At 51.6% G+C, this 23,243-nt stretch overlaps 3 protein-coding genes across 4 annotated transcripts in view; all 3 read left to right on the top strand.

Moving 5' to 3' along the window:
- The window catches only part of LOC100549696 (peroxidasin homolog), a 38,214-nt gene extending 31,415 nt beyond the window's left edge, over window positions 1–6,799 (top strand). The window contains exons 17-23 of the mRNA XM_031556601.1: window positions 127–1,630; window positions 2,151–2,285; window positions 2,767–2,975; window positions 3,630–3,744; window positions 4,092–4,185; window positions 4,601–4,720; window positions 5,966–6,799. Of these exons, the coding sequence (XP_031412461.1) occupies window positions 127–1,630; window positions 2,151–2,285; window positions 2,767–2,975; window positions 3,630–3,744; window positions 4,092–4,185; window positions 4,601–4,696 (2,153 nt within the window). The 3' untranslated portion in view covers window positions 4,697–4,720; window positions 5,966–6,799. The remainder of the gene's footprint in view (window positions 1–126; window positions 1,631–2,150; window positions 2,286–2,766; window positions 2,976–3,629; window positions 3,745–4,091; window positions 4,186–4,600; window positions 4,721–5,965) is intronic.
- A 1,974-nt stretch (window positions 6,800–8,773) lies between these two features.
- Window positions 8,774–15,970, top strand: SRMS (src-related kinase lacking C-terminal regulatory tyrosine and N-terminal myristylation sites). The gene is made up of 8 exons (XM_003212049.3): window positions 8,774–9,525; window positions 11,341–11,462; window positions 12,213–12,379; window positions 13,292–13,430; window positions 13,846–14,004; window positions 14,484–14,665; window positions 14,808–14,964; window positions 15,279–15,970. Exons 1-8 carry the CDS (start codon window positions 9,170–9,172, stop codon window positions 15,470–15,472), a joined length of 1,476 nt encoding a protein of 491 aa, XP_003212097.1. The 5' UTR covers window positions 8,774–9,169; the 3' UTR covers window positions 15,473–15,970.
- A 2,911-nt stretch (window positions 15,971–18,881) lies between these two features.
- Window positions 18,882–21,170, top strand: PPDPF (pancreatic progenitor cell differentiation and proliferation factor). 2 transcript variants are annotated; one of them, XM_003212039.3, is made up of 5 exons: window positions 18,882–19,028; window positions 19,664–19,752; window positions 20,251–20,328; window positions 20,505–20,601; window positions 20,853–21,170. In XM_003212039.3, the coding sequence occupies exons 2-5, from the start codon at window positions 19,698–19,700 to the stop codon at window positions 20,956–20,958; spliced, it is 336 nt and encodes a 111-aa protein (XP_003212087.1). In that variant the 5' UTR covers window positions 18,882–19,028; window positions 19,664–19,697; the 3' UTR covers window positions 20,959–21,170. The 2 variants fall into 2 exon arrangements, with proteins under 2 accessions (XP_003212087.1, XP_010720702.1); XM_010722400.3 differs by having other exon boundaries at window positions 18,887–19,050.
- The last annotated feature ends 2,073 nt before the right edge of the window (window positions 21,171–23,243 follow it).

Raw genomic sequence — 23,243 nt, 5'->3', positions numbered from 1 at the left:
TTGGAGATATGGTCCTCCCATGCCCATCCTGGGAATCCCAGATGCAGGCTTCCAACAGCACCCTGACATGGGAACCAGATGGCACAGTGACTGGCTCTGACACTGCACTGTTGGTTCCATTTGCAGGTTATCGTTACAACGATTTGGTGTCTCCTCACTACCTGAATATGATTGCCAACCTGTCTGGCTGTTCTGCTCACCGCCGCACACCCAACTGCTCTGATATCTGCTTCCACAAGAAATACAGGACACACGATGGTTCCTGCAACAACCTGCAGCACCCAATGTGGGGTGCTTCTCTCACCGCCTTCCAGAGGCTCCTCAAACCTGCTTACCAGAACGGATTTAACCTTCCCCGGGGGTTTTCCTTGGCAGAAGATGCCAGGGACCTGCCCCTTCCCTTACCCAGGCTTGTCTCCACAGCCATGGTTGGGACTGAGACCATTACCCCAGACGAGCAGTTCACACATATGCTCATGCAGTGGGGCCAGTTTCTGGACCACGACATGGACCAGACGGTGGCAGCCATCAGCATGTCTCGCTTCTCAGATGGAGCACCCTGCAGCCAGGTATGCAGCAATGACCCACCCTGCTTCTCCGTCCTGATCCCCGCCAACGACCCACGCGTCAGGAATGGGCGCTGCATGTTCTTTGTGCGCTCCAGCCCCGTGTGTGGCAGTGGGATGACCTCCCTGCTGATGAACTCTGTCTACGCCAGGGAGCAGATCAATCATTTGACCTCTTACATCGATGCCTCCAATGTGTATGGCAGCACCGAGCAGGAATCACGTGAGCTGCGGGATTTGAGCAACCAGAATGGGTTGCTGAAGCGAGGGAGGATGGTGCCCAGCTCAGGGAAGCACCTCCTGCCCTTTGCTGTGGGGCCTCCCACTGAATGTATGAGGGATGAGAATGAGAGTCCTGTGCCGTGCTTCCTGGCTGGAGACCACCGTGCCAACGAGCAGCTCGGGCTCACGGCCATGCACACACTGTGGTTCAGGGAGCACAACCGCATTGCTGCTGAGCTGTCTGTCCTTAATCCCCACTGGGATGGAGACCTCCTGTACCACGAGGCGCGGAAGATTGTGGGTGCCCAGATGCAGCACATCACCTATGCCCACTGGCTCCCCAAGATCCTTGGGGAAGCAGGGATGAAGATGCTGGGTGAGTACAAAGGCTATGACCCCAGCGTCAACGCAGGGATTCTCAACGCTTTCGCCACTGCCGCCTTCCGCTTTGGGCACACTTTGATCAACCCCATCCTGTACCGGCTGAATGAAACCTTCCAGCCCATCCGCCAGGGCCATGTCCCCCTGCACAAGGCCTTCTTCTCCCCTTTCAGGATCACGCAGGAGGGTGGGATTGATCCACTCCTCCGTGGGCTCTTTGGGGTTCCTGGGAAGATGCGGGTCCCCTCAGAACTCCTCAACATGGAGCTGACAGAGAAGCTCTTCTCCATGGCACACTCTGTCTCCCTGGACTTGGCTGCTATCAATATCCAGAGAGGACGAGATCATGGCATCCCACCTTACAACGACTTCAGGGTCTTCTGCAACCTCTCGTCTGCACAGGAGTTTGAGGACCTCAGAAATGAGATAAAGAACTTGGAGATCAGGGAAAAACTCAGGAGGTACTGTAGCCTGGACTCAGAGGGATCAAAATCACTGGAGATCAGCTAGTGAAAAGCTTTTGCTCCTCCTAGAGCATCAATCAAATAACCTTCCTATCGAATAACCTTCCTATCAAATAACCAGCTGTTGCTGTCAGATATTGGGATAAGTTAGTAGCTGTGGTTTGAGAATGGAGTAAGAGAAATAAGGTCTCTCCAAGTGATCAGGCTATTTGTGAGCGAAATGTCATCAGGCACTGCTGTGGTGTAGCTTGGGAGCAGACTGAGCCTTGGAGCTATTTTCCAGAGAGACTACCTGCAGTGTATGTACTGGCTGCTATTAGCTTACTCTTTCCAAGACAGACCTTTATCCCAGTGTCTTTTAGATAACACCAAATTAGAAATATGTTCTAGATTACTTCCTGTTGTACACATGCCTACAATAGGATCAAATTTTTGTCTTTTTGATAGTTTTTAAATGTTTGTGGGTTTTTTTGTGTGTTTGTGTTTTTTTTTAAATATATATATATTTATCCTTTAGCTTATATGGAACTACCAAAAATATTGACCTGTTTCCAGCCCTGATGGTGGAGGATCTTGTCCCTGGTACCAGAGTTGGACCAACGCTGATGTGCCTGTTAACAACACAGTTCAGAAAGCTGAGGGATGGAGATAGGTATTATCATCAAAGTCAACTCAACATTCTGTTTGGGGAGATTTGCTCCCTGTGAGGAGCAAGGAAGCAACAGAACTTGTCATTTTTGATTGTTCTTAGTCTTATGATAGCAAGAAGGGTCTCCTCTGCTCAGGACTTGTCACAGTTACTTTCAGTGTGTGCATTCATGATTTAACAATTCCCTTTCCACTAAGAATGCGTCCACTGTCTCCTCAGAACTCAAGAGAATATCAGCTTCCTTGTGATTCCCAATTTGCCCCTTGTGCAAGTGCCTTGGGATTCCCCTGCACAGGGCTGTATGTACGGGTGGTCGCACTCTGCGGCTCCCAGGGATTCCTGGGTTCACAGAACTGAACTTTGTCTTCACAGCTGCCTGATAGCAGAATAAAAGCTCCTTTGGGGGTCTGGGTGCTGCCATGCAGATGTAGAGGATCTCTTCTGCCATCTTCCTCTCTCATGCTGTGATTACAACGCCCTGCAGGTTTTGGTATGAGAATCCAGGAGTCTTCACGCCAGCGCAGCTGACTCAGCTCAGACAGTCGTCCCTCGCTCGTGTCATCTGTGACAACAGCGACCACATCCAGCAGCTCCAGAGGGACGTCTTCCGTGTGGCGTCGTACCCACAGGGCATGGTGGGCTGCGAGGAGATCCCTGCTGTGGACCTTCGCTTTTGGCAGGACTGCTGCGAGGGTAGGGAGGAGGCTGTGCCAGTGCTGTGAGGTGGCATCGTCCCATGCCGTCTCTTTTTATGTGAAGGGTCAGGAGCTGGTTTCATGAAATTCAATGCATCGAGTCTGGCCAAAGCTCCATCAAGGCCGTTCAGGGCTTCTCTCTCTGGCAGCTGGTGCTTAGGGAGTGAGACTGAACAGGATGTGGGGATAGTGACCCCATAATCAGACTTACGTGTTCGAGAGTCTGCAAAGCTCCTCTGTTAAACTGAAGATCCTACCATAGTCTCTTTGCGTGATATTCTGGCTGCAAACACCAAAATAAGACATAAGAATCTATGCACAATTAATCTCCTTCATTCTGCTGTATGAGATGCGTTAAAGGCTGCGTGGTGAAGGAGAGCAGCACTGCCCTCTTCATGTTTCATTTTAAGCCAAATGGCTCTATTTTATACACAAGTGCTAACACAGGCTTTCCTTTCCTTAGACAAGTATTGGCACAGGCTGCCCAGGGAGGTGGTGGGTCACTGTCCCTGGAGGTGTTCAAGAACTGTGGAGATGTTGCACTGAGAGACATGGCTAATGGGCATAGTGAAGTGGGTTGGGGTTGGACCTGGGGATCTTAGAGGTCTTTTCCAACTTTAATGACTCAATGCTTGTTTGTTTCCTTCCCTAGACTGCCAAACACGTGGGCAATTCAGGGCTCTTTCTCAGCGGTTCCGAAGCAAGAGGTCTCCTGGATTCAGCTACCCTGAAGAAAACCCTGCCAAGCACAAGCCTGCCTCCCCCAGGTGGATATTAACACTTTTAACCTCTGTTCAGAAGCATAAGAGAAGTTTTTAATTACTCAGTCCATTCATGGCATTTAACACTGGCATTTTGCACAGGAGTGTTTCAGTAAGTAAATGCTGAATTTGATCAAAGTTATCCAACACTTTAGCAGAGAATATTTTTAAATATTTGGGTAGATCAGGGTACCACTGAGTGGCTGTTAAACTGACATCTCTTGGAAGACAAAACAGTAGTTGGGCCCTTCAGCGCCCATCTTGTTATATGGAGGCTGATGTTGGAGAAGGCAGAATCATTCTCTAATCCAGGAAGTCAACATTTCTATAATTCTTTTCCCTTTTCACCCCAGAAATGAGGCGCCTTCTCCAAGCTCTTCTTCCAGAGAGAATCTTGAGTCCCTTGTGGCTGAACTGGAGAAGGCAGTCACTTCCCTACGGAAACAGGTAAAACTGTGCGCCCCAGTATTCGTCTTCCATGGAGTCAGCCTGAGAGCAGGACTTAGCTGTTTGCTATGAGTAGCTTCTGTGCCCTCCAGATCCAGGAGCAACCGCTGGATGAGAGTAGCCTAGGATCACAGGAGTGGGAGAAGAGAATTCTGAGTTCTTTGAGCTCAGACCTCGACAACTGCAGGGAAAGCACAAGTTTGAGACTGAAAGTGACTTGAGCTAGCTCTTTTTTCTTGCATTTGGGACAAGTTAAAGAGCACTGGCCCTAGAAGATGTGGTTTAGTGGTAGGACTTGGTCGGTCAGGTTGATGGTTGGACTTGATGATCTTGCAAGTCTTTTCCAACTCGAATGATTTTATGATTCTGTCCAATAGTGCAGGCTCTACTAAGATCTGCTTTTCATCCCCACCAGGTGCATATACTAGAGAGCCAGCTGAGGTGGCACCACAGGAACACCAGCACATATGAACAGGGGAAGAAGACTGGGGACAAACGGAGAAAAAGTTGACCATATTGCCTCCTCATATACGAGGTCAGTGTGCTTGTTCTGGGCTGGGGTCCCTGAGGTGGCTCAGTGCTTGTGGAGGGACAGCTGTGCAGCCTTCATATATAGAAAAGACTTGCAGTAAGGAGTGGAGCAATCCAGTGATGAATGGGATGAGGTAGTAGGCTTAACTGCAGCAGGTTAGACACCATTTCTAACAGTAATGATTAGTGACTCACTGGAATGAGTTGTCTGGGGATCTTGTGGCATATCCATATCTGGAGGTCTTTTAAGAACTGGTTTGGCAAAGATGGGGAAATACATAAGTATAGGACTTATGTGGACTGGGTGAGGTGTCTGAAGTTTATTCTCCAGGGATGTGGGTAGGTTTCTTCTAGCAACACTTAATGCCACAACCCCAAACCCAACAGCCTCCAGAGGACCTTTGTGGGGAGAGAGAGTACGAAGTGCAGTGATGGAGCAGATGGACTGGTTCCTCCTCCAGGTAACGAGGACATCTTGGCACATGGAGCGATCCATTATTTGCTTACATATTGACAGAGATTTCCCCCTTGACAACTGAATCACTTTGCACCTCTGTGCTGAAAGCATCAATCCTATGTTTTCTCAGCTCCAGCCAAGAGAGCAAGGCTGTTGTATTTCTCAAGTCAGTGTAAGCTGTGGCAGAAATCTGCAAGACCTCTGGTTCCCTGTGTTCAGGGTCACAGTGAGCACAGGCTGAGTTCCCTTCCTGCCACTTCCATGGATATCCCTGCAGCCTTGAACAACTCGCTGGAACCTGCCAGTCTGGAGGAAGTGGTTGATAGTTTTTACGTGTTGCAAATTACTACTTCATGGACAAGAGGAGTTATGCAGAAGCATTGCCCTGCCAGGCAGTCTGTGCTAGAAGAAGCGTTCACTGGAAGTTAGATTAATGGGGAGGGCACACCAAGGCTGATCTATGCTGATAATCTTTGTGGAAAAAGGAGGAGAAGCTTATAGACCGACCATGCCATTTTCCAGCCTGATTTGATATGTGGGTTTCTACCCATTTTCCACTTGAATACTGATCCCATTAAGAAATTTGATAGGCTGCACTGTTACCCACACGAATTGGCTTTTCTTTGTCATCATTTGATCATTGAAGAGCACTGTAGGGGTTTTACAGGGTCCCTCAGATACATTTGTGTGGTTTTAAAGGGTTCTGTTGTTGTGCTGCAGTCGCATGTGCCTCAGGCACAATACGAATGGTGATCTCTGCCTCTCACAAAGTTTTTTTCTGTGCTGTTCCAGGTGTCTGGTGATCTGTGCTCTTGCTCTCCGTCAGCCAGTCCAACCCATTCTTCAAGGGCTCCAAGCAACCCATGAGCTCCTATGACACTCTGCCACCTCCTGTGCCACCTCTTGTCCCACAACAGCTGTCCTTCTGCCTGTATTCAGCCCTGCACTGCAGCCCCTGAGCCCCTGCACTGTTCCAGCCCTTGTCAGCCTCTGGGGATGGGCTCTGCCACCACACTGTCCTGCTAGATGGTGCCAAGATGCCACTTCCTTCCACAGTCCTGAAGAAATGGAGGATAATTGAAGCTGCCTTAGATTCACCATTGTGCCCTTCTCCTCTTCCCATCCATCCTTGACATCATCTTCCGACCCCTGGTCTGAAATGTCAACTGAAAGAATTCATTACGAGACAAAACCTCTCTCAGATGCACTATCTTCAAGCCAGGAAATATCTGGAAAAATCTGTATGTGGTTTGAAAAAAGGAAAATTGAACAAGCATGAGATATTCTAATGCTAACAGAAAGACCAAAAAGAACCTGAGAGCCCTGGAAAGCACTGTGTGGGCTGGGCTGGGTCCATGCCAGCAGCAGTGAGCTGGATCCAGAGCCTGGGGAAGCCTTGCAGTTGCTGGGGTGCTTCAGGACAGGCTGTGGCAGCCCACCACGCTGAGGTCTGCTGCTGTGCTTTGCCACCTGATTGGTAATGGGTGGCACATCCTCAGTGCTGTGACCCTATGAGCGACCTCCCATTGCTTGCCTGGTGCTCAAAAACATTTTCCTCAATACTAACTGCATTCTCCAGGGTTCTGCCCTTCTGAGGTTTAATTGGATTTATGTTTCTCTTCCTTTTTTTTTAACCTCCCAATGGCTCTTCACTGGAAGATGTGTTTTGAGTGTAAATGTAACAGGACCCGGAACAGAACCTCTGATAATTAGATGTGATGGGTGCTCTCATTAGTGAGGGGGAGCTGCTGGTTTCTGTCAATTAGTACTGGAGAACACGATGTGCAGTATTTGACACACTGATGAATGCCAAGTGCTGCTTGTGTTTATTGCTCCTAGGTGCTCTGCAGCGAAACCAGGACTGTGCAACCAGCTCTCCTGAGGTGGTCTTCTGGTTTCCTTGCTCTTTGGAGGTGCTTTTTAGTGGTGCTAGAACTGAGGTCCCTGTGCATCCACCACAGCTGCATATCTGTGGGCAGATTGGTTCTTAATCCATCTGTGTAAGCCAAGCACAGGGGCTGAGAGAAGATACTTGATCTGTTTGATAGCTGTGCCTTATCTTTTTCACTTTTCCTGTGTCCTCCCACCTGCCTTCCCCAGTGCAAGGACTCACGTCTTTTATGAACGTGCTTTCCCTCGTCTTGTCCTCCTTTTTTTAGGTGTGTGATAGTACCAAGGGGATTCAAAGCAACAGAGATACTCCTGGAACTTAATAGGAAAATAAAAAAAATAGGAGAAACAGGTTGTGATTTCTTAGCAATTTCCTGGCATGGAACTCCGAGCCGTGTGTGCATGTCCTGTGCAGACAGAGGCTGCAGTGATGAGTGTGTGTTATGCATGTCTGGTAAGCTCAGAGGCAGCATTTAGTCCTCGGGGATGTTTGTCACGTTGAAGTACTCTTTCATTTAGGTGCAAATCAAGGTCCAAAGCCTTGCGTGTTCTATATCAGCTGCACTCGTCTCTTGCTTGTACCACCAGAGAATCTAATCTGGCAGAGGTCAATAAAGGTAAATCAGTCTCCAGTCTCCTTCTGCAAACCACAAGTTTACCAAGTCCCCATTCAAAGCAGCAAGACATAAATGGTTGGTGCTTGATCTAATCAGATAATCTCTCTAAATGCATAAGTGAGCAGGGCATCTCCTTCCCCACAGAGCACGACATGCGGTGCAGCCTTGTCACAGGGACAGCTGCCACTTTGCTCCCCACGTGTTGCAAAGCCTGAGCTCCGTCCTCCGTTCCTCTCCCTGGGCTGAGGTGGGAAAAACGTGCAAAAATTAAACATCAGTGCATGCCCCCACCAGCAAGGCTGTGTGCTGGGAGGGGGGAAAATCTGGCGGCATTGCCCGTATGTCCAGGTGCTATTTTGCAAAGAATGTTTTGCTGAAGACTTGCTTTTCTCTCCAGCCCCTCTGTGCAGCAAGGTGAAACCACTACAGCGAATTAATCTGTTTTATTTATTTATTTTGGAGAACCTCTTTGAAAAACCCATCCCCACACCCAGAATGAACTCCCCCCAGCCATGACAGCAGGGGAGGATCAAAATAACGAGCTCAAGGCTGGGAACTGAGTTCCTGGGGGAGCTGCTATCGCCGAGCACTGCCAGGCACAGAACTCCCACTAATTAGATGGAACAGTTAAGTGACAAAACCCACGCAGGGGTTGCTGAGGGGGCTGGTGGTGGGATTTTGTAGCAGAGTGGATTTTCAGACAGCTGAAGGAACGTGTCCCATGTGCACTGTGTGAATCTCCATCCTTTGCTGGGGATGAGGGCTCAGTGTGGGGGGCATGGAGGCACTTGGGGCTGATCCAGGGGGACCCATCCTGAGGCATCAGGAAGTGAATTCCTTAGAGATGCCCTGAGAAAGAGGAATGAATGGGAAGAGTCAAGTGCAGGGTGATAACAGGAGGCCATGGCATCAGACCCAATGGAACAGGGTTTGGCATTACAAACTCTGAAATATCTATCTGGCAAACGACCAAACTTCAGACCTCCTCCAGGTTATTTTAATTCTATTTTCCTTTGGAAAAAAAGGAAAAATAAAGCTCTCCCACACCCGGGGGACCGAGACCACTAAGGAGAGCCCGCCGCTCATCACAAGAGCTGCTTAAAGAGCAGCGAGCCTCGTTTACCAGCACTCTGGAAACGAGCGTGAGAGCGCACGTTAAAATCTTAATTAAAGGCGAAGCCTTTCTCCTCCTGCGAGCGCTGCCCGGCTCGGCGGCTCCAGCTGTGCCAGATGTGCCCGCAGGTCTCCCACACAGAGACGCGTCCCGCCCGCGCACTCACCCCACCAGCCCAACGGGTTTCACTTTCAGAAATAGGAAGTTGGTGGCAGTGAGCGCCCAGACGCGTGCGGGTCGGGACGGAGGTGGAGAGCTGCCGGGCGCTGCGGTGCGGGGCCGACGGCATGAGCTCCCCGCCCGCCCCTCGTTGTGCCTTTGGGAAACGCCGGGGAATAGGAGCGTGGTGACATCCAGACGCTGCATCCTCCAGGGATGGAGCAGTTCGTCCGCAAGCGTTTGACCTTCTTGACATCCTTCTGGAACAAGCTGTGGCCCCGCTCAGGCCCGGATAGCTGCTCGCTGGGGTACTTTGGTTCCGATTCTGTTTCGCTGCACTCGGAGCCCAGCTGCGTTTCCTTCATTCCAAAGTCCTCTCTCTGTATCGCTTTATACGCTTTCACAGCCCGCAGTGCAGATGAACTGACTGTAAATGCAGGGGACAAACTGCGTGTCCTCAGAGAAGAAGGGGACTATGTCTTAGCCAGGAGGCTGCTGGGGGAACCGGCCACGGGATACGTCCCTGCTGCATATGTGGCCAACCTCAGCCAGGGCACCTCTGCTCACCGACCGTAAGTATCCAACCTGTCTGTGTGTAGGGTGGGAGGTGGCCCTACAGCAGCACAACCCTGCCCAGGAATGGCAATGGGAACCTTTATAGGGCTGTGCTGGGGCTTTGTCTTCCTCTGGGCATCCCTGGAGGGAGCTGATAGCAGTGGGGTGGAGGGGTTCAGGATGGTGGGCAAAGGCTGGGGACGTGCTGGGGACAATGATGCTGGTCCCCCTCCTTTGTGTATCATTCCAGCACGGGACTAGGTGTGCTCAGCTGGGACATGGTGCAGTGATGTATCAAAATAGGTCCCTGCTTGCTCTGGTTCCTTTTCCATTTAAGGGGAGACAGTGGGGAGGGATGGAGCTGGGGGAAACCACCAGGTCCAGCTTGTGTCAGCTCCAAAGAGCCTTTGAGAACAGAGAGAAGCGTTTGAGTTGAGAGCCGTCAGGATTCATTAGAGCCAAGCCATACGTACACTGCTGTGGTGCATCCAGGATGGGGTTCCCCTCCCTGCTCTTGCCTCTCCCATCTGTGTGGAGCTGGGTTACCATCCTCATCCAGGAAAAGCCTGGACTCATCCTTACATAAGGCAGCCCAGTCGTGACATGCTGGGTAAAGTGCCCTGAGACATCGGTGCTCCCCGGCACTGAGTCAGTGAGCCCTGAGGCCCTGAGTCAGTGAGCAGGATGTGGGTGGGTGTGGGATCCCTGCGCTCCCTCAGGGCTCCTGCAGCCCCTCCATGCTGAGATAAAGGGGCATAGATTGCAACCAGAGCCCCTCCCTCGCTCCCCACCCTGCCTACACTTTGGGGCAAATTGGCTCGATTTGGGACCACAGCTGCACATGCCTGGTGAGTTTGGCACCCTGCTGTGTTCCCATTGCATCCGCTGGAGTGGGTGTTTGTGTCTATGTATCTATATGTGTTCTGAGAGCAGAGGTGAGGGTGATGCCAAGGGGCAGCCGAAGTGAGCTGGGAGCGCACAGACTGTGCGGAGCCACAGGTCTCAGCTGGGTGTAATTTGCCTTGCTGCAGTAAGCCCATCATGGTTAATTTCCCACACAGCAGATGCTGGCAATCCTGGCTAATGATGAAACCTCCGGCTTTGCACATCCCAGCTGGAAGGAAGCAGCCTCTTCCCCAGGCTCCTGTGCGTCACACAGGCGTTGGGCCCCAACCACCAACCTGCCTTTTCTTGCTGGAGGTTTTGTGCATGAAAGAAGGGTTTGGTTGGGTACTCCCTCGTGGCTCAGCACTGCTGATAGCAGTGCAGCAAAGGGCAGCTGCAGTGCACAGATGTGTGGGAGGAAACCTCCCAAACTGGGGGATCCATTTGGGGTCCCATACCCTCCTTCCCAGGTGGAGCAATGTGCATCCTTTCCCTGGAAATGGAAATGGGTGCTCCTGAGCCACCTGTGGAGCTGTATCCACCAGAAGGAAAAAGAGAAAGAACTTCCCAATTTTGAGCATGGTGTGAAGATAAAACAGACTCTAGCCTTGCCCTGGTGTACACAGAGGATGAACTGGAAATACCAATTATTTGGGTCTTGGGGCACGTGGCTATGAGCAGATTATTTGGAGAGGGATGAAAGGTGCCTTTGGCCGAGCATTCCAACAAAACACAAGGAAAGCATTTGCAGTTAGAAAGCTGTGATAAAATGCATCGAGTGCCTGTGAGAGCAGTGCAACAAAGCAGCCCCAGTGCAGTCGCTGTGATGTTCATCCTTGCCCCATGCACAGCATGTAGAGCACCACTGCACTCTGCTCCATCCTAATCACTGCCCCATCCCTACTGGGAATCTGCCCCAGCTCTGACTGCCCTCTGCTCTCCCCCAGGTGGTATTTCAGCAAGATCAGCCGCAGTGAGGCCGAGCAGCTGCTCCTCTCGCCTCCAAACCAGCATGGCTCCTTCCTTGTCCGGGACAGTGAGAGCAGCAGGGGCGAGTACTCTCTCTCAGGTAATTTTGGGGTAATTATCCTGAGAAAATGAGCACAGAGAAAGGAGCCAGGCTGGTCCCCAGGAGCAGCTCAATCAATGTGGGGAGAAAAAGATAGAAATATGCTTTGAGTGCTCTACAGCACCTTGTTAAAAGGAGCTAACTGCTTCCTAAAAGCTAACAGGTGTAAGTATGGATCACTGCATTACTGTGGCAAAGGAAAGTGCATCGTTTCCATCTGAAGTATGAAAGCCATGAGCGCGTTACAGCAGTTTAATGACGGTTTTGCAGCACTAACTCCTGGGATTTCATTCTGGTGGCTTTTGTAGTCTGATGTTGGCTGTAAAGTGCCAGGGCCTGGTGCGCTCCTGTGCACAGCAAGCTGAGCGTGGGGAGTTTCAGGCCAGGCAGCGTCATTGCAATGTGGTCTGATCCAAGTCAAACATCTCCAGCTCCTGGCAAGCCATAGCTCTGTGCTGCAGCGTGCTTTCTGCAGGTACAGCTGCTCCTGATTCACCGACCCCACGCAGTGGTGAACTCAGACGCTCTCTGAGCAGTTCGTTTGCATGGGAATGGTTTTCCTCTCATAAAGCATCGCCTCTCTGCTCCAGCACCGCCCGTAGCTGGCAGTCTGCTGAGCCAGGCAATGCCAGAAGGAGAGGTGAACCCCAGGGCTCCTTTAGGAGGAATTAAACATCCCAGGAGAGGCAATGGAGGGGGCACTGGGGACATGGAAGGAGCTGAGATTTTCCCCCTGGGCTTCCTCTGCAGTGCGCAACCACACCAAAGTCAGCCATTTCCGCATCTGCAAGAGCCCTTCAGGCAGCCTCTACATCCAGAGGGGTCATCCCTTCCCCGACATGGAGGAGCTGCTTGCCTTCTACACCGAGAACTGGAAGGTCATCCAGAGCCCCTTACTGCAGCCCTGCAGCCCCACGGTGCGTACAAGGCTGCCCCCCAGCTGCTTTCCCCTTTGGGCTTGGTTGAATGGGTTGGAGCCTAAAAGATGTGGAAGAAAGGAAAGAAGCTAAATAGGGAAGATCAGAAATAACACGTATCCATCTGGGATTCGAGCTTTGTTAAACTAAAAGCTATAACATACTGTTAGCATAACTTCCAGATCACATTCATTGGCCATATTAAAGCTGGGCTTGTTGTTTGTATGCATGGAGAGCTGCCTTGCCCAGCTTGTGGCCTGGCCAAAAGGCACAGCCTTTTCTGAAATGTTTGCTCCGTGACAAAGACTCAAAACCATGTCGTTACAAATTCCTTCAATACTGAGTCTGCAAATAGCTGCTCTTCCAGACTTTTCCTAAGGAATAATAAGACCACTTGGCTTTTCTATGGTTCTCATGTCAATTAGTGCGGCACTCATAAATCCAGCTACGGCACAAATCCCAAATTACTAGCTTGCTGCCTGATTAGAATTGCATTTGCTAGTTATGGCTTAGAAATAACAATTAAATATATGAATAATTGGAGAGTGAAATGGGCTAAGAGATAAATGCTTAACGAGTTGAAGCCTAAACCAGCCATAATATGTAATGATATTAATTTATTCATTTTTTATTTATTGGTGGAAATAGAGAAAAGCCATCTTTAGGGGCTGATGAGGAATTACTTATGGATTATCATAGAAACACAGAACGGTTGGGTTGGAAGGGACCTTACAGCTCCTTAACCCCTATGCCAAGGGCTGCCTGCCCCCCACCGGCTCAGGTTGCCCGGGGTTCCATCCATGGCCTCCGGCACCTCCAGGGATGCATGACACCGATGTGTGGCTGATGTCCCCTGTCCTGCTCGGGACCAGCAGCTGACACAGGTCTGAGCATGCCATGCCCCTTCTGCAGACCCCCCCGGAGAGGGATGGCTGGGAGCGCCCGCGCTGGGAATTCACCCTGCGGAGGAAGCTGGGCGAGGGCTACTTCGGAGAAGTGTGGGAAGGACTGTGGAGGAACACAGTGCCCGTGGCCATCAAGATCATCAAAGGTGCGTGGAAGGGCAGATGATAATGGTGACCTACCGAATGTCTTGTTTGCTGCTACAGTGTTCATGCCCTTTTGTTTCCTGGTCCTCTTGGTCACTGTGTGTGTCTCATCAAGCAAACTGTGGTAGGACCCGGCTTGTAGCCATGTATGGACCTGTTCAAGCTTGTGCTGTGCCTTTACGTAATGGCTCAGCCCAGTGGGTTTGTGATAAGTCAAGTCTCAATGGAACAATGACAATGAAAATGGGATCCAAAGCCCAGTGGAAAACATCTCATGGGTGTTTGGACCTGAGATGCAGGGTGTGCAGATACCAGGCTTGAGAGACACAGGGAGGATAAAGGTCCTTATATCAGATGGGAGGTGCAGAGCTCTGAAGGTCTGAGTGAGAAAGGGTTCACAGCAGCTTTCTCTGTCAGCTGACATGAAGGCAGAAGACTTCACCAAGGAGATTCAAAACCTGAAGCGCTTGAGGCATGAGAAGCTGATCCAACTGCACGCTGTCTGCTCGCTGGATGAGCCTGTGTACATCATCACCGAGCTCATGCGGAAAGGCAACCTGCACAGCTACCTCAACAGTAAGTCAGTTTATTTTTCTTGGCTTTTATTTCCCATCCCAACCTGGTAATCAGACTTTGAAGGAAACAAGACCAACAGCTCCCACCAAGACCTGTTTTTCTGCCAGGTGCATCCCTCCTCCTCCAGACCTCTGGGCTGGGGCTCTGGCAGCAGTTGGTGCCGGAGGAGAAGGAGCTTGCAGGTAGGATGGGTTGGGAGCAGACTTGCATGGCAGCAGGTCACCTTCAGTTTTGACCAAGCTACAGACATCTGCATGCTCTTGCAGCTCAAGGTGCTCCTCAGGCTCACCACATTCCTGATGAGCACAGGCCATAGTGAATGTACCACACAGCACAGCCTTGACCTTAGATTTGACTTTTTCGTGTTCCCCACAGCATCTTCTCCCACACTGCTGCCACAGGGTCTCCTTTCAAACCTGAACATCCTAAAATAAATGTTACTAGTTTGCCTCAAATGCCTGGATCATTTGGGTTGACAGGTCCTGAAGGAAAGTCCCTGGGCACCTCCCACCTGCTCAACATCGCCTGCCAGGTGGCAGATGGGATGAGGTACCTGGAGGAGAAGCACATCGTCCACCGGGACTTGGCGGCCAGAAACATCCTGGTGGGAGAGGAGCTCACCTGCAAAATTGCTGACTTTGGACTGGCCCGGCTCCTCAAGGTCAGTCAGTGGGTCATTGAGCTGCCCCACACTGCAGCCATCACCTGTTGACCCCTTCCCATGGCCTCCAAGGCAAAGCCCTAAAAGCAGCAGCTGCACTCATCTTGCAAGCCCTCAAACACTGTCTCCCTTTGTTTTTCAGGATGACATTTATTCCACCAGCAGCAGCACCAAAATCCCGGTGAAATGGACAGCCCCTGAGGCAGCCAACTACCGCACCTACTCTCTCAAATCCGATGTCTGGTCCTATGGCATTCTGCTCTATGAAGTCTTCACATACGGGCAGATCCCATATGAAGGTAGGGCTAATGGTCCCTTCCAGCATCTTGCCCATGCTCTTCAAAAGTCAGCATGTCAGGAATTGTCATATTATCCCTTCTGCAATGGAAGTGGAAGCATCTCCTGGCACATGATATGGTTATTGTTCAGGGGAATTTTGGTGTTTGCAGAGGGATCTGGAAGGTGGTATGGGCTGAATGATCTCTCTCAAACCAAACCTGTGGCAGAAGCCGTTTCCAAGCAACACTGGTTGATCTCTTGGCCCATTACAGGTCTACCCTCAGTACGTCCTTTGGGAACATTAAAGTGAAGGAAATCTTCTCTTCTATTGTAGGAATGACAAACCAAGAAACCATACGACAAATCACCAGGGGCTACCGCCTTCCCCGGCCCAGCTCCTGCCCTCCTGAGATTTACAGCATCATGTTGGAGTGCTGGAGTGGCAACACGGAGGAGCGGCCCACCTTCCTGGCACTGCGGGAGAAATTGGGCTTCATCTACAGGCGGCTGCTCAACACCCTGTCCTGAGGGACCTTCCCATCCTTCCTGCAAAACTCCCTTTGGGCCAGCTCTTGCCAAACGTCTCCTTCCTTATGGTTGCCCTCCCATAGGACTTGAAGGAAAGCACGTGTCCCATCCCCTTCCCCTCCTCCCTCCCAAAGAAAAACCCAACAAACAGCCCCTGGACCCTCTTGGTGGGGATGCAGGGAGGTGGTCAAGGGAAAAGGCAATGAAAGTGTGAATTCATTACTGGAGCTTGGCTGTGCAGCAGTCTTGGAAAGCCCCGTGGTAGTGAAGACATCACCCAGTTCACAGCTCCATTCAGCCAGTAGGGTGGGAGGTTCCTGCCATCCCCACACCAACATGAAGGTTTGCAGTTTGTTTTCAGTTGTGGCTCTGCTTGGTTTTCTTGTACTGTGTGTCTGGTGTCCTTGTCAATAAATGCGTGTGCCTCCATCCCTGCTGCCTTCTGCATGCTGCCATGCCAAAAGGCAGTGGGTTGCAACCAGTCCCACTCTTGCAAACCCAGATGGAACCATTTTGTGTGCAAACAGAAATGTAAGTGTCTCTGTTTCTCCAGGTGGAAATAGGCAGCTCCTGTCCTGGCTGCTCCTCTCCAACTCCTTGCTTTGGTCACATTCATGCGTTCTCACAAAGCCGTAGAATCATGAACGTTGGAAAAGACCTTCAAGACCATCCAATCCAATACCAACCCACCTCACCGTACCACTTACCATGTCCCTCAGTGCCATATCTCTGTGTTTCTTGAACTCCTGCAGGTATGGGGATCCCACCACCTCCCTGGGCATAGTGGGGATGGGATGACAGTTGGAATAGAGGCAGCATTGCAGGTAAGACAGCTTCACCCTGTTTTGCTGCAGTGTAGAGGCATTTAAAGGTGCAGCTCTGGACTTGACTGTTCCCATCTGGAAAAAGCAACCCATTGGGCTGACTGTGGTGTTTGGCAATGGTTACAGGAGGAAACTTTCATCCTGAAAGCATTTTGCAGTCTGATCGAGCATTTGCATACAGCGCAGCCTAATGCGAAACCAAAGTCTGAAGCTGCATCCGATAGGTGATGGATTTATTGCATGCCAGGAAGGTACTGGGACATGTGTTCATGGCAGGACCTCTGCAGCAGGGCAGACTGCAGGCGTGCAGGCATTGCTGCCACGAGGTGGTGCTAAAAGTGAAGCAGAAGGTGCTGGGAACGTTCAGGGTTGCAGGTTGGAGCCTGCGTGCACTCATCCTGCATGCAGCTGTCCTGCGGCAGCTCACCATGCAGCAGCAAAGTCACACTGCAGAGAGGGGATGCGGGGATATGAGAACATAGCCAAGCTGGCAGTGCTCACGGCAGTTTCTCCTTCCTCCTCTGCAGCTGCTGCACTGCTTGGGTTTGTCTCCAGCTTTGTCTGCTGGGTTCTGGCATTTCTCTGCGTCTATATTTGCTTTTGGAATGAAGGCATAGCTGGAGCAGCACTTACATTTTCTTTTATCACAGGATCTCAGCCTCATCTCCCATCAGAGCTGGAGATGCAATGGGAGATCAGGCTGTGCCCTAGCTGCAGGGGCCCCGTTCCTTTCCAAATTGCCATAGGGTGGGCACTGCAGACACGTGTTATTAGAGACATCCGCTGCTCTGTCTCAGCCTGGCACGTGTTCTCTTAATGGACCCAAGTTGTCCAAGTGGCATTTGGAAACAGTGCCAGGCTAAGGCAATGTATGAGAGCTATGTGTCGTTTGTTCCTATTTTTAACATCCCACTTGAGCCTTTGTGAAGGGTCAGGGAGAAGCAAAGTTTCTGCAAGGAAAAAAAGAAATCCCAAAGTGGCAAAATGTAGGAAATGAAAGCAAATATTTCTCATACTGGGCTGTTGCAGGAGCTCCTCTGACAGCAGAGGGATGGCACAAGGGCAGTAGTGAGGGCCAAGGGCGAGCAGAAAGCACAAGCTATTTTTGCCCAAATATGTGAGTTAATCAACAGCCAAAAGGCTGAGTCTTGGAAAGCAGCATGGGGCAGCAGGTGAGGAAGGGGACACTGGTCCCTGGTGGGATGCTGGCACTTGGCGGCAGAGCAATTTGATCCTCCAACAGAAAGCCATATGGAAACAGGGGGGAGGTCTTTAGGTAGGGCTATGGGGTACCCTGCTTTTCTCTCTTGTGTCACCCAGTGAATCTCTCACTGTCCCAGTCTGGTGCACAATGCATCAGTAAAGGGAGGTATGGGCTGAGTTGCAGTTCCCAGTTCACCAAGTTGCTGGCGCTGTGCTCTCTGCCATGACCCTGCCATGACACTTGGCCTCTCCTTGGGTCACTCTCACCTCCCTGGGTGCAAAACCAAAAACCTGAGCGCAGCCTTGAGGCAGCTCTAAAGTCTTCTGAAACTTTTGGGTTTCCTCTTGTCATTAGTGGTGGGAATGAAATGAGATAGAACAGCTGGAAGGGGCCTTCAAAGATCGAGTCCAACAACTCGATCACTTCAGTGCTAAGCAAAAGTCAAAGCAAATTATTGAGGGCATTATCCAAATGCCTGCTGAACACCGTCAGGCACAGCTCAGCCTGTGTGAGGGGCCCTGAGGTTGTTTTAGGGAGGGCTGGGGCTGTTGGCTAGGTTCCAGCTCACTCAGGCAAAGCTTCGCTGCAGGGTTATATGGGGACGTGCTCGTGGCCTGGCCGCGCAGCTGCCAAATGAAGCAAGGAGCCCTGCCCTAAAGCACTGCTATTAAAATACAACAAATGTGAGCTAAAGCAGCGATATTCCTCTCTACGGAAAAAATCTACACGGAGATGAAGCGGCCCCTTGGAGCACAGCCCGGACCTGCAGCAGCATCCTATAGTGGGACAGCAGAGCCTGGAGCCAGGTGGTGCCAAGGCTGTTCCCAGAGCTGCAGGGGCTGTTTGCCCGGGGCTGACGGGTCTGCAGGAGCCCTGCCATGGGGCAGGTGGGGGGAGCTGGGGACAGGCTGGCTGCTTGCCCCGTGCTTCATGAGTAACTGATTAAGGAACCAGAATCACAGGTGAGAGGGGGAGGAACCCCGCCGTCCGGTTTGTTGTGCTTCAGTATGGGTCGTGCAAGGCTTTTTCTCCTAAATTAAAACCTCTTCTGCAAAATCGATGCAGATACAGTGATTCAGAACCCCTTCGAATAGATATTTATCCATTTGTGCTACAGTTTTAAAGAATTAAGAGGCAACGACAGCTTTTCTCTTGGGGGAAACATATTTTTGCTTGGCCTTTTTCAAATGTCTTCGCACCAAATCTCAAACATAAGTCGAAATCTTCGGAACCCGCCGCGACCCGCGCCGCCGGTACCGCGCGCTCCGCCTGCAAGCCCCGCCCCCTTCGCGACGTAGTGGGCGTATTTATACACTCCCCGCAATATGATTGGCTGTGCGGAGGGGGCGTGGCTACAGCTGCTATATAAACAGGGTGGGGGAGGTGGGCCCGCCAGCGCCGCGGCTCAGGCCGTGCAGAGCGGTCGCGTTTGTTGCGCTCCCTCCGGCGGGGGCTCCGAGCGGCCCCGCCGGGTCCCTTTACCCTCCCCTTCCTCTTCCGGACCCCGCTGGGCCCTAGTGCCGGCCAGGTGCGCTGCAGAGCCTTCAGGGGTGGGTTGGGGGTGCTGGACGGCGGGGTAGCTCGGCTTTGAGCATTGTTACAAGGGTGCGTTGGGGGGAAGTGGGGAGGGGGCTGCTTTGGGAGGGGCTGGTTGGGTTGTCGTTCACCCTGAGGGTTTAGGGGATGAAATCGAGCTCCCTGATTGTGGCTGCTGTGATCCTGTGCGGGTGACGCGTGGGGGTCAGCCCAGGCAGTGCCGTGCCTCAGTTTCCCCAGCACTACAGATCAATATGGGTGCGTTGTCCCGATGGGTGCTGGGCTGCACCCCTGCACAGAGCCTCATCTTGCACCCCCACCTTTGTTCCTTATGCAACTTCACGCTCGGATTTCACAACTCCGAAGTGTTGACCCAAGGAAAGTAATAGGATTGCTGCAGAGAAGCAAAACAACTGTGCTGGGCCCCAGGAAGTTGTTGCACTGAGGCTGTGCAAGCTGTTGTTTCCAAGGGAATTATTTTGGCTTTGCACAAAGCTCTGAGCCAGAGCTCTACGGCTGCAGATTGACACATGGAGGACTGCTGGGCATCGTACCTGCTGTGGTTAAGTCTTTTACAAAATAATCAGTCTGGTCCCTCTGCAATCATGGCTGTTCCTTTACTTGCAGGTTTTCCATCAGCACAAACCCAGGTCCCAGAGCCATGGCCTCCATCCCATCGAGCGGCTCGCTTATGGCCACGCACAACTATCACCGAAGTAAGAGCAGAGCACATGGGGGTGTGGAGAGTCACTGGGAGCCCAGAGGAGCTCCTTGGCAAGGAAGAAGGGTGCCCAGCAGCTCTGACCAGCTGGGGAGCAGTCATGCCAGCTCCTCTGCCTCTTATAGGGTTATGAGTTGTAGGGCATTATGCACTGCTGCTGTGGAAATGAGCTGCAAAGCCACTCTGGGCCATGGCAGCCACTGGTGCCTCTCTAGGGGGTGCTCCAAGGGAATTGAAATACTTCTTCTGAGCCCAAATTAGGAACAGGCTTACAGCACATGGGCTAAAGCTGTGCAGATTAAGTGCAGGAATCAGCATCCTCTTGGCCTTGAGACATCTGTAAAGGTTTCTGAAGTGTTCCTTGCAAGGCCAAGCCATTAAATAACATCCTTGGAGGTGAAAGTATTTTCCTGCAGAAGTGTTCAGGTGTTTTGTGTTGGCCAACTTGCCATCTCTCCGTGTTTCCTTCCTGATGGCTGCAATTTCTCTGCAGGGCGTCTGAGCTCCACGTCCAGCAACAGCTCCTGCAGTAGCTCTGAGTATGCTGGGGAGGTCATCCCCCACCACCCTGGTGAGTGCATGGGAATACATCCCCTACATGTCCCAGCAAGAACATTTTGCCTTTAGAAATCTATATGGAAGCACTGAGGACAGCATGTAGTTGTGCACTTACCAGAGCTGTCCCAGCCTCTCCTCTGGGATGGCAGTGGGGCTGCCCAGTATGCACTGACCTCTGCTGTCCCCCAGGTCTGCCCAAGTCTGACCCTGGCCAGTGGTGGGCCAGCTTCTTTTTCGGGAAGACAAATCACCCTGCCATGACGACTGTGTCAGAGTCCCCAGAGAGGTGAGTACTTTGCTCTGGATAAAGACATTGGGGCGGAGCCACTGTGCAGCACCCAGGGCTCCCCATGCCACATCCTTTGGGTGCATCCTAGCCTGGGTGTTTGGGAACCACGTCCCCATGGTGCATCCTGACCCCATGGGTGACATCTTGTGGGTCTTCACCACCTGCTGTTAGACTGTGGAGGAAAAAAAGGCAGGTTGAGCACAAAGCACTGTGCTGCTTTCCTGACCCAACATTTTGCTCTCTTGCAGCTTGGGAGCGCTGCCATTGCCCGTGGGGCCCCTGGCATGTGGGCTGGTGCCAGGAGCAGGACGCAGGCGGCATGCCAGTGAGCCGGGCATTGGGCCCTCATCCTGAGCTGCATGGCCCTTCCCTTCCCCACAGAGCTGCTTGCAGATGTATGTGCTGCTTTGGGGTAAGACAAGGCAGCAACCCCCCAGCAATTCCTATACCAGCCTTTTACTATTTCTTGATGCAACTATGCTATTTCTGTCCAGATTTGGTAACACACGTTTATTGACTTTGTACTTGTACAATGGCTACTAATAAACTCAAGCAGCCTTTTAGAATGCTGTGGGTTGTTCTTCACTGTGGTGAGGGGTCTGCCAGTCTGGGGTCAAGCCATGGGTGTGGATGGGATGGATCCTGGAGGCAGTGCAGTCTCCATCCAGTATTTCCAGCATGGCTATAATGCTGGGAGGGACTTTTGCAGGAGGTGAGTAGCTCTGAGCCAGACAGCGTGGTCATGCCAGCATGACTCACTGGTGCAGGGGTGTTTTGCATCTGAGCAGGATCTGGCTTTACCACTGCAATTCTACAGGCGCCTGCTGCACCCTGTTCTCCCTGCGTGGCTGCACAGCACATCCCTGCTGGTGCTGCACACATTTGCTGCAGTAATGTGCAGGGTGTGCAGGGCTGCTGTGCTTGGGTAAGGAGCATGGGAGGGGGGAGGGAGGAGGTTTGACCAAGATGGGCAGTGCTGCTGTGTAGCTGGCTGATGTTTGTGCTGAGCTCTGGCTGGTTTTGCCATCAATTAGTCTAGTGACCCTTCTGCTGACCAGCTGATTACTGGAGCATACTGCTCACTGGAGCACTACGAAAACAGGAGCCTGCAGGCCTGCGTGCAGGACAGGAGCCCAGCAAACTTCAGGGCAGGAGCAAACTTAAAGACGTGGAGTCTTGCTCCAGTTTGCTTTCAGCAAAAGGTCTGTGAGAAACCATGTGTGTACTGGGTGAAAAAAGGGGGGAAATAAGTCATTTTTGTTTAAAAGCAAGTTGAGGTGGGAACAGGGTGAGCGTGGCCCTGGGTGCAATCCCAGCATTGCTGCTTGTCCCCTGAGCAGGGTGAGGCTGGGAGCAGTGGGTCTGTGTGCTGCAGATTCCTGGTAGCAGCCCCGTGTTTCAGAAAGAGAAACGTATTTTTATTAAGGCTTACAGCCACATAGGCTGCAGATTATCAAGTGTGGACACAGGCAGAGTCAATATTGCTGTTTGCTTGTCCACCCCATGACCACTGAGGGTCAGATCTAGTTCCTGGAGGAGGGTCAAAAGCCTACCCCAGAGTTTTGGGGATGAAGAGCAGAGATGTGTGTCATGCAGCTCAGGACTAAGTCCCTCCCACTTTGCCTCAGTTCCCCCATTGATGGTGCTGGCTTGGTGCTTTCCACGAAATAAGTTTGCTGAAGGCTGTGATGGACTTTGACCGTACAAATCCAAACTGTTTGAACAGCCCTGTGGTGACTTTGTGCCCAGCACCAGGATTTGTTTTTCTGCCTCGTGCTCTGGTAGGGGGCTGACTTGGGGGTCCCTGGAACCCCCAGGCTGGCCCTGCTTTGTGCAAATGTTCCTGACCCCATTGGCTGCAAAGCAAAGGCAGCTCTGGGAAATGGGCTCTGGAGGTTAACGTGGCCTAGAAAGAGAGGATGGAAAAGCTGAAACTGGGTGCTCCAGGGCTGAGAAGTCACTTCTGTTCTAGTGAAGTTGATGGCATTTCTGAGGTTCCCCCTCAAATGCTTCCTGACAGATGCATTCCTGTATCCTATGCCGCTCTGATTATAGAGTAATAAAAATATATTTGATACACAGAATACAGTCTATAATGGGCTACATTCTTTCTGATGGGAACAGAATGGCTTTGTATTCCACCGTGCCTGAGTGGGATAATAGCTTTAATTAATGATAGAGCAGAGATGCACAAACACTTCCTCTTCCCTTTGTGCAACAGCACTGCTTACACCCATGTCTCAACCTGCTTTATAAAGCACAGTGGCAGCAGGGTCACAACGGAGCAATGTAGGAGGTGTTGGTCTCTGTGTGGATGGGTTTCGGCCTCCAGCAAAACATATCTGAGAAATGGTGGCAGGACCTGCAGCTGGGCTTGGGGAGCCTCACATTGGGTGAGAAGGGATGGGACAGGTGTGGGGTGGGTTCACAAGAGGGCAATGGGACAACAGTGGGCTCTGCAGGTAGTGATGGGGGAGCTCTGGGATGATGCTGGGCAGGCGGACAGATGGGCAGAGCGGCAGTGGGGGATTGAGGGGGTGGGGTGAGAATCTGGGCTGATTTCCCAGCACAAAGCTTGTGCTATGTGTGTGGAAGAGAGTAAACTAATTTCGTTGTATCGATCGAGAATCAATCACTTT

The sequence above is a fragment of the Meleagris gallopavo genome, chromosome 22 (genome assembly GCF_000146605.3).
Source record: "Meleagris gallopavo isolate NT-WF06-2002-E0010 breed Aviagen turkey brand Nicholas breeding stock chromosome 22, Turkey_5.1, whole genome shotgun sequence".
NCBI lineage: Eukaryota > Metazoa > Chordata > Aves > Galliformes > Phasianidae > Meleagris > Meleagris gallopavo.
This window is presented reverse-complemented; position numbering and strand designations above follow the sequence as displayed.